Source organism: Pongo abelii, chromosome 5, assembly GCF_028885655.2.
Source record: "Pongo abelii isolate AG06213 chromosome 5, NHGRI_mPonAbe1-v2.0_pri, whole genome shotgun sequence".
Classification (NCBI taxonomy): domain Eukaryota; kingdom Metazoa; phylum Chordata; class Mammalia; order Primates; family Hominidae; genus Pongo; species Pongo abelii.
In genome coordinates, this window is record NC_071990.2 from 50,148,145 (window position 1) to 50,157,745 (window position 9,601).

The 9,601-nt window shown below is 34.1% G+C and overlaps 1 protein-coding gene across 1 annotated transcript; it reads right to left on the reverse strand.

Annotated features, from left to right (window-relative positions):
* Nucleotides 1-335: 335 nt before the first annotated feature.
* CRISP3 (cysteine rich secretory protein 3) lies at nt 336-9,344 on the reverse strand. Its single transcript, XM_003776853.4, has 7 exons — nt 9,240-9,344; nt 8,315-8,431; nt 7,426-7,513; nt 5,605-5,750; nt 5,098-5,195; nt 3,064-3,152; nt 336-767 (listed from the first exon to the last, which is right to left on the reverse strand). Exons 1-7 carry the CDS (start codon nt 9,309-9,311, stop codon nt 640-642), a joined length of 738 nt encoding a protein of 245 aa, XP_003776901.4. The 5' UTR covers nt 9,312-9,344; the 3' UTR covers nt 336-639.
* Between the last annotated feature and the right edge of the window lie 257 nt (nt 9,345-9,601).

Below are 9,601 nucleotides of genomic sequence, written 5' to 3' on the forward strand. Positions count from 1 at the left end.
AAGATATGATCATATGATCATATTCTACTGTAAAATTTATGCAGATAAAAAAATCAAAGGATTGTATTGATTTTGGCAAAATAAAAGTCAGGGTTGTTTTAGGAGGAACAGCTTCAACTCAATTGTGAGGATGCCAGCGAGATGATTGGGAAGAAGGGTGAATGAGTGAAAGGAATTAAGACAGCATATGGGAGCACGTCTTTGAAGATGCTTAGCCTTAGAGTGGAGCTAGGAAAGGCAACTACAGCCAAGGGTTCATGTGAAAATTATATTGTTCTTTTTGTACATTTTGTTGTAGGAACATAATTCTCACTTTCAATCCAGGGTTTTAGTGAACTTAGTCATATGAGAATACAACTTTCAAAATTTTCACCCTAATTAAATTCAGTAAATTTAAGTCACAAAGTTTATATATAAATACAAAGTTGTTGTTATAGATTTTGTTTCTTTTTAACCATTTGTATGAAAAAGATTTTTGTAAAATAAAAAGCAGATCAGAAGAAAAACATTTGAAATCAAATGTGTATCAAACATGCCTACAATTTCTCAGCTAGTATATGTTAAATCTAAGTAGATGCCAAATCTAAGTAGATAATCTGACTCCTCTCTACATAGCCCTACTCAGTGTGTAATGCGTATTTAATAAATGCTGTTTGAACAATTGCAGGAGGCCTTGCAACTGTCCCTGACCAACCGATGTTTACAGGTTAATGTGAGCTTCAAACTTTTACAGTTACTATAGAGATCTTCATACTTGCAACCATTGGCTGGAATAAAAACAAAGAAATTAGTCACTTCATTATCATTTTCTTTCATAACAGCAACACAAACAATACATTCTATATGAACGGAGAGTAAGGAAGTGAGTAAACAAGTTGAGATTATTACACTAAGATGGCCATTTTATATCCTGAGGGACACATAAGGTCACTTAGGTAAACACACTGATTCTTTTTTAAATTCGAGCTTTTGGAAATGTTTCTAAGATGAACTGACATATTTTCCTCACTCAACAAGTGAGCAGAGTAAAATTAATTTAAATGAATTTCTCTAGAACTGCAATATCCAAAATGGTAGATATTTGTCATGTGGTTGTTTAAACTTAAATTAATTAAAATTAAATAAAATTAAAACTAAATAAAATTAAAATTTCAGGTCTTTCCTCAACAACACCAGTTATATCAAGTGCTCAGTAGCCATGTGTCTAAGGGCTGCTTTATAGGAATATTGAACATCTTCATCCCTGTAGAAAGTTACATTGGATACAGTTGTTCTAGACTCTAATGCCGCCAGTCTTTCTCTCAGGTCTAAGTAATTATTATAGGCAGATGTAAATGTATAATGTAAAAGGTGGAGAGAATGCCATTATGATTATTGGACATTTCTACTTGGATGTCCTTCAGTGGCCACAAACTCAATAAATCTCAAACTAAATTCATCATCCTATCTACAAGCTTGACATTTCCTTATTATTTCCCAACAACTGTTCACTTGGTTCACCCAGTTTCAGAGAAATGGCACTCCCAACTATTAAACAATTCAAAACAGGAGCCAGGAATCAACTGGAACTTGTTTCTATTTTTTTTTTTTTTGTAATCAATACTCAAAAATACCAGGTAACAACTGACTATTCTACTTTATTCGTATTTTTCATACCTATTTTTTTCATTCATTTTGCCCTAATGCAGTAAAGATACCCATTTGTTTTTGAGTGGGGGTTTTTCCAACAGTCTCCTAGCTGACTTTCATCCAATTGCTTCTTCCTGCTACTGTCGGGAGCTCTTTAGAAAACACAGTTCAGATCTTATCATTTTTCTGCTTAAAATCTTTCAGTTGGCTGATTATTACTAATAAGATAAATTTCAAGCTTCTTAGAAAACAGCATTTGGCAGTGCTGGAAATATTTGGATTTTCCTTCTTTAGTTGATTTATAGCTTTGGTATTATCAGTATTCTGAATTATAGCTATACAATTCAGTCAGAAAAAAAATGTTACAATTCAGTCAGGTGAATGCATTTGAAAGGTAAAAATCTCAACGAATGGGTCAACTGCATTGTCAGTAATAATTTTAGTAACATATCCTAGTTAAACAAAAATATCAACTCTTTGTACTTTTATTTATAAAAGTACAAAATGAAATTGTATGAGATATATATTTATTTACTCCTTTTTGCTAAAATATTTTTGAGGCTTCTGCAAGCTAATACTACATACAGATTTGATTTTGACTTTAAAAATATATACAAAATTATTAGCAAGGAGAAGTGCAAGTGATTATTATATTAAACTTGATGACTGTAACTACACTATGGCAAAAATGAGGAAGTTAGTATGATAAATTCATTAGCATATGAGGAATTGAAGTATTTGGAGTCCCTGTCTGGACGGAGCCATATTCTGTGGTCTCATACTCTTAGATGTATATTTGTTTTCCTTTTTTAAAAAAATGCTGTATTTCGTATAATGATATAAACTTTGATGAGAATAAACTTCCTATTTAATTACAATATGTTATTTCCACAGACACATTTTCATATATGCCAATATATAACATGGATGGTAAGTGTTTCAACAGGTTACTTATGATAACAGGCCAAATTTTAGATTGCAAATAATACATAGATACTGAACAGTGTAAAATTTTCACTTAAAAACACTCTGTAAGGCTGGGTGTGATGGCTCACACCTGTAATCCCAGCACTTAGGGTGGCTGAGGTGGGCAGATCGCTTGATGGCCAGAAGTTCGAGACCAGTGTGGCCAACATGGCAAAATCCTGTCTTTACAAAAAGTACAAAAATTAATCAGGTATGGTGGCATGTGCCTGTAGTCCCAGCTACTCAGGAGGCTGAGGCACGAGAATCACTTGATCCCTGCAAGCGGAGGTTGCAGTGAGCCGAGATGGCACCACTGCACTCCAGCCTAGGCGACAGAGCCACACAGACTTTTTTTTTTGTCCTTTGCATAATGGCATTGCTTAAGTTGGTTGTCTTCAGATTTCCCAATTCTTAGAAGAAATGTCAGATCATTTTATTTTATTATCAAGTTAATCACTTCAAACTTACTGCATAGTCCATCGTCACAGTTATCTGGGCAACTGGCACAAGGTGCTCCTTGTTCATAAGGGACATATAGTCTATTAGCCCAATTACCACTGAAATTTGAAATAAAAATGTCAAATATTTTTCATTTTTATGTTTAGTTTATGTTCCAAGGTTAGTATCAGTCACCAAATATACATGAGTATTTATTAAATGTTTTTAATTATGTCAAATAATTAAAAATATAATCTCAGAGTATATTCAGACAATAATGCAAATTAAGAGAATAATTCACATATTCATTCACTTTCCTGATCATAATCTTGCAACCTGAGAAACTGAAATAGGATAATTAAAGTCTAAAGTTTTTAGAGTATATTTCAATGTGGCAACACACTTCATCTCCCAAGAGACTTCGTCAAATTGCTAAGATGATGTACCACAAGGTGCTGGCAAGGGGTAAAACATATCCCCTAGAGAGACAAGAAAAGTTCCTGAAGCACAGAAGGTTACAATATGAAAAATAACATTTAATGTTAAATGTAACTTATAATTAAAAATAAAAAATACCATAATTTCTACAATATGAAGTAGGGTAAGTACAGTTTCAGCGTAAATTTTGGCTTTTAGGTGGGGTGGTGATTTTTACATGGTTTTTGCTGTATGTGTGTGAAAGGGTATTGGGCTTGGGAAGGTTTGGGAATGTCTAAAGCTGGTGTGTATCAGATGTTTATGTTTGCCAAGAATGGGAATGTTAGGGAAAAAAAGATTTAATTAATACTAATCTCCTCTGTGTGTTCATCTTACGGTGACTAGCCTGTACATCATTGATGATTATCTTCCTATCAGTAATTATCATCTGAAAATACAAGAAAGTCAAAGTCTTAATTGCACTAAGTAGGTTAACAGTCCAAGGCTATGTAGCTGAATCTCAGCCTTTCTTCACAGAATATAGCTGTAGGTGTGCGAGCACTTAAAAAAATGTGAAATAGATATCAAAGTGTTCTGGAAGTTCTCTTTTCCTTGCTTTCTCTCATTACTAATTCCAACTCTCACTTCAGATGCTGACTCCAGATGCTCTCCTCTCATGACCAGGCATTTGGAGGCAGTCTCCCAGGGTCTTTCAATTTTCTGTATTAACAATGATAATTCTTTGCTGAAAAATGACCTTACAGGTCATATTTCTCAAACTGGAATCCTACATCACCTGGGATATCTACAGCCTCAAAATAAGTCATGCAGAAAGCTGAGTTTGGGGAAAACCCCTCCCACTAGTGGTGAACAACTTCAAATATTAAAAAGAAATTAAAGCTAATAGGTATGTTGTGAATATATCTTCAATGTATCCACAGATTTTTTTTCGTGAGTAGGTCAACTATATTGCTTGAGAAAAAAAAGTGGACTTTCTGTGGAAAACCCAAGATAATTAAGAAATTAGGATCTTAATGGATGGTTCCATGAAATTTTTTTTGTGGTAAATTCTAAGAAGCAAAAATTTAAGATATTATATTTTCTTGGCTATTTGAAATATATTGTGGATCTCTTAAAAGTCTTTGAGGTCCAAGATTTAATCATTTCTTAATGTATAATGTGAAATCTTCTGATAAGCATAAGTAAGAGCATTTGAGCAGAAAGGACTGATATTACTAAAATGGGTCGTTCCTCATTTGTTTGTTACCTTACTTTATCCCTGGACTAATTATCAAGCTTCCAGTTTCTCGTGTGTAAACTTAGCATGAACTGATAAAATTATATTTAGATAACTACACACTACATGTATTTATGAAGTAACCATGAGCATAGGAAAAGGCAATTGAGAGAGGAGACAAATTATTTTAGGCATGAGGAAAGACAGCTTCCTGTTCAATAATACTTGGAACTGGAACTGAAAACTATCTTTCTGAGAAGTTGGTTGAATGTGTCTTCAACTTTAGAAAACATTTCTAAAGATTAATCTCCTTCACCTTTACTGAAATATGCTTTTTAGTTTGTTTTTTTTTATTAAATGTTAAATTGCATTTAGCATTATTGACAATAAACGCTAAAATATATACTTACGCAGGACAATATTGGCAAACATAGTAGTATTTTAGAACTTTTTGATTGGAACAGTAGGCACTTCCACATCCAACGAGGTATGAAGAGTACCAAACAACCTATAAACCAATAAGTGAAGATATGAGAGCACATTAGAGAAGAAGGAAATACCAAAAAACAAATAGTAGGAAATACAAAATGGAGAAGAATGTTACCGACATATTTTGTTTTCATATACCTTATGGCTATATTTAGTTAAATTATTGAATCAAACTAAAACACTTAAAAATATTACATTTCCATGTACATTCCTTTTTGAGACTGTTGGACAAAGATTATGCTTCCCTACCATGATCCTGCAGTCTATTGAAAAACGACAGCTCACAGCTGAAATACTCACCAAATGGCAGACTATTCTATATTCACTTGAAATTTCCCCCAAATTCAACTTGGAATCAGTCAAAATTTGAAGAATCCTTTTTTTTAGGGCACTTATAAAGGAGATGGTTTTTCATTTCTTCTCCTTACCTGTGTATAATGTCCAACCACTGCGTTGGGAGTCTTTGGCCCTACACCAAAGTCAAAATCATTGTGCTCATCAAACCAGCTTTGGATTGCTTGTGACCATGAACTGGGGGCACTTGACATGTAGAGATTCTCACCACATTTTAGACCTAAGAAGGAACAGACCACTCATGAGGAAAGCAATAAAGCATGCAATGGCAAAATACACACACACACACACACACACACACACACACACACACTACACACAGAAGAATCTCTGTTTTTTAATACTGTCCCCAGTACCCACCGTTAATGAATATTGACTAATACATAAGGAGGGTGCCTCAGATCCTTATCAGCTATAAGCTGAATAGAAGCCAGATTTGCCCAATACTTGAGGCTGGTCTCAACATGCAAAACTTTGAGTAGATGGAGAAGCCTTTTTTCTTTAATGTCTGCTCTCCCTGGATTCATTTATTTACACATTGAATTCTTCACATGTGTGTGCCTTATGAGTTTTCAGCTTTGTAATGTGACCTTGCTGAAGGCGGAGATCAACTTAGTAATTCCTCTCCTGCCCTAGCCCATACTCACCAGAGATTTTCATATATAGGAATCTGAATAAGTGGTTATAATTATTATTTTGTGTGAATTTTTAAAAAAGTCTTATGCTCAGTCTTAAGAGCCCTAAACATGAAGCAAATGACACCATAAAAGACAATATTTTCACAGGTTACAGGCCTCCTCTTAGCAAATCAGAACATCACAGGCCACACTCTGCTCAAAAAATAAGGAAAAAAGTGCCTTGCAGCCCAGAAATATTTCAACACTTTTTCAAGCCATGAAACTGATATTTATATTTGGATGGCTTAACAAGGAATGTCTACATGCTACTTAAAGAGAGTATAAACTACCTTTGTATAGCTCCTTTGAGAGGGAAAGAAAGAAGCTAAGATTTTAACAATAGATTGGGATTTTCAAGACCATTTCTTTCAATCTTCTCGTGACCATAGTTACCCCCTTTCATAAATTTATTATAGTTTTATATCAAAAATATAGATAACAGTGGCAGTCCTCTTTTCAAAACAAGCCAGTTATTTACCACTTGTAAATTTGGCTTGCCTTTACCTATGTTATTTTTGATAATTCAATAAGTATTTTATCTGATAGCTCATCCATATGATATTTTATCTAATTTGTTTTTATATTTATTGATGTATAGGTTATATCTTGCAGGTCATTTTTTTAGTCTAATACAGTATGCATTGTAAACATCCAGAAAATATAAAAGACATGGCTTACTGTCATCAAAAATTCAAATGAAAATAATAAAAGTTAATGCTAATGTTAAATATGTTTTTCATAAAATTCAGGAACAGTTTGACAAAACTTAAAATATTTTATAGAAACAAAATTAAGTAGGTTTCAAAACACAAATAGGCTGCATATTATCACTAAAAAGAGTACTGATTTAGAAGCCAGAAATTCTAATTCCAAATTTCCTATATATGACATTAATTGCCAATCATCATTTTCTTCCAGGCTGTTGGTTTTCTAACCTCTGCAATTGGGGAAGAGATGATCTGTAACCTGCTTTACTCCTGAGCTGATTGAGAGGTACAAACGTGATACTGTGTGAAACAGTTTTTGTAAAATTTATATAAAACAATAAGCACAGATGGTGCTTCTCAGAGTTATCTCTACATATAGATAGTCCATATTGAAAAAGGTAGCATTAGAAGCAATATTTATTTACAAACTTTTCTTAATGCAACACCATAACATGGTTTCTTATTATTTTACTTGTTGATTTATTCAACAAATATTTCCTAATTTACATACTGGTCTTTCGATCCTTTGGGTTACTGTGTCTGTAATTGCACTGGTTTGCCCACTTTTGGGCATTTGCTGCAGCCTCTTTGTTCCATTCCTGAAACAAGGACAGAAAAAAGATACCCACTTAATGTCTCAAACCTCAAAGGAGCATAAGCTTTATAATTAGGTTATAGGTTGATTTACATCATCATAAAATTTCTGTACAAGCATCTTCTGATTTTTATAGTAATCAAATATATATGTTTTTGATGTGCCTTTATCTGCTCCACAAAGAAATATAGGTAATATGCCTACCCTAAGTAATCAAAAAATCTAGGTTTATGGTCCAATTATTTATGACAGGACAGCAGAAACACCTAAAGATTTTTAGTAATGGTCTTATTCTAAATATTGATAAACATGTGGAGGTGCTGAGATTACTTTTCCAATAATGAAGTAATTAGCTGGCTTACTTCATTTCCAGTTCTTTTTTTCTCTTTTTCCCCCTCACTGAATATGTTTGGGAGACATGTGGCCTTTGGTACAGGGCCCAGAAAAGTAGATTGTTATTTACCCTAAATGGCATTTATCTTAAAGGGAAAAGGTCTTTCTGATCTTAGATTAGGACAGATAAGATAAGGAGCAGAAAAACATAATGGCTTTTCACTGTATGTCCAAAGATTAGGTTTTAATTCTGCCTCCATAATTTAAATAGCCCTATGAATTTGATGTTATGCAACCATTATAAAGAGAAGTTAAGAAATGCAGCTCTGCCCATTACACAGCTCAAATGAAATAAAAAAAAATACAGACAGAACTTTGTAAACTTCAAAGTTATTAAGAGATTTTAGTTGCCAGCCGCCTGCTCCTTCCACAGCTTGTTCACACCCCTCTCCTTTGCAATATCACCTCTTACCATCTTCAGCATGTTTCTGGCAGGTGGAGAGACTGCTCTCCTCAGTTCATTGTGTTTATTCACAATCTCCCTTTGCACTTGTGTTTGGGTGGTTAACAAAGCAGTAAAAGCGGGATCCTAAGGGAAAATAAAATTACAATTATTTTTAACGTTAGAAATTGCACATAATAGTAACTATGTTAGTTCAAGGGAACAAAGACCATTTTTAAAAAGTGTTGCCAATACTAGGTAAACATTGTCAATGACTGCCAAAGCTATGACTTTTTAATGAAAAAGTATTAGATGAAAGTTTTCAGAATGGGGATATAATTCATGGCATGACAAACTAAAATCTCCTCTGATGCCACAAATACCAATTTCTGGGTTAAGAGAGGTCTTAATGTGATTTTTCTAGATATATGAGTGATAACATCTTATAGTGACAAGGGTACATGATAGGAATTATTAAGACATTCACACTCAGGCAGCAGCAAAGAAGTTGTAAGGATTGGGGCATATGATTTACCCTAAGACTCTAGGGGGAATTTCTGCCTGAAATGGTGTCTGGTATTTAGAAAAAATGCTTAGGCTCAGCCTAAGTGCATGTGTAACATGCAATACTCTAGTAAAAGAGTTTTATGTATTACATAGCAAATTTTATGGGATCACTCAAAAGATTTACCACATTAAAAAAAATCTCCAAGGCAATTTGCAGGGTGGAGCAAAGTCATTTATTTAATGAACTTCAATACCCTCATGTGTCTATGGGCTACCATATTGATCACCACAGCTTCAAACATAATTATGTTAACTACCTTGAGCTATAATGAGTACTTTATGATGTACCAGACACTCTAGACCTTTTCAGTTTTGAAGATTGATCTAGTAGCTTGCTATCCCTCATGGTTGCCTGAATTTTTCTGAAGATTTTTTACTTCAACCATACCTTATCTTCATTTGCTGGAAAAGATGGAAGCAGCCCAGCAACCAGGAACAACAGCACTGGGAATAATGTCATTGCTGGGAAAACAAAGCTGGTGGAACAGGGATCTGCATTAAAATGATTAGTACATGCTGTTGAGTAACATGGGGGTGGGAGAAACGTAATGACCTCCATTATCCCAAATTCATTATTAATGTAACAGGAGAAGATTTGTCACATGGAGCCAGCAGAATGACAGTGGATTCAGCTTTCAAAGTATGCTTTCAACTGGGACTATAAAGAGCAAACCAAAATTCCCGACTGAAGACCTTGAAGCATGCCTATAAATGCTAAGGACTTTCTACCTCCTTCTTCCGCAGCTCCGC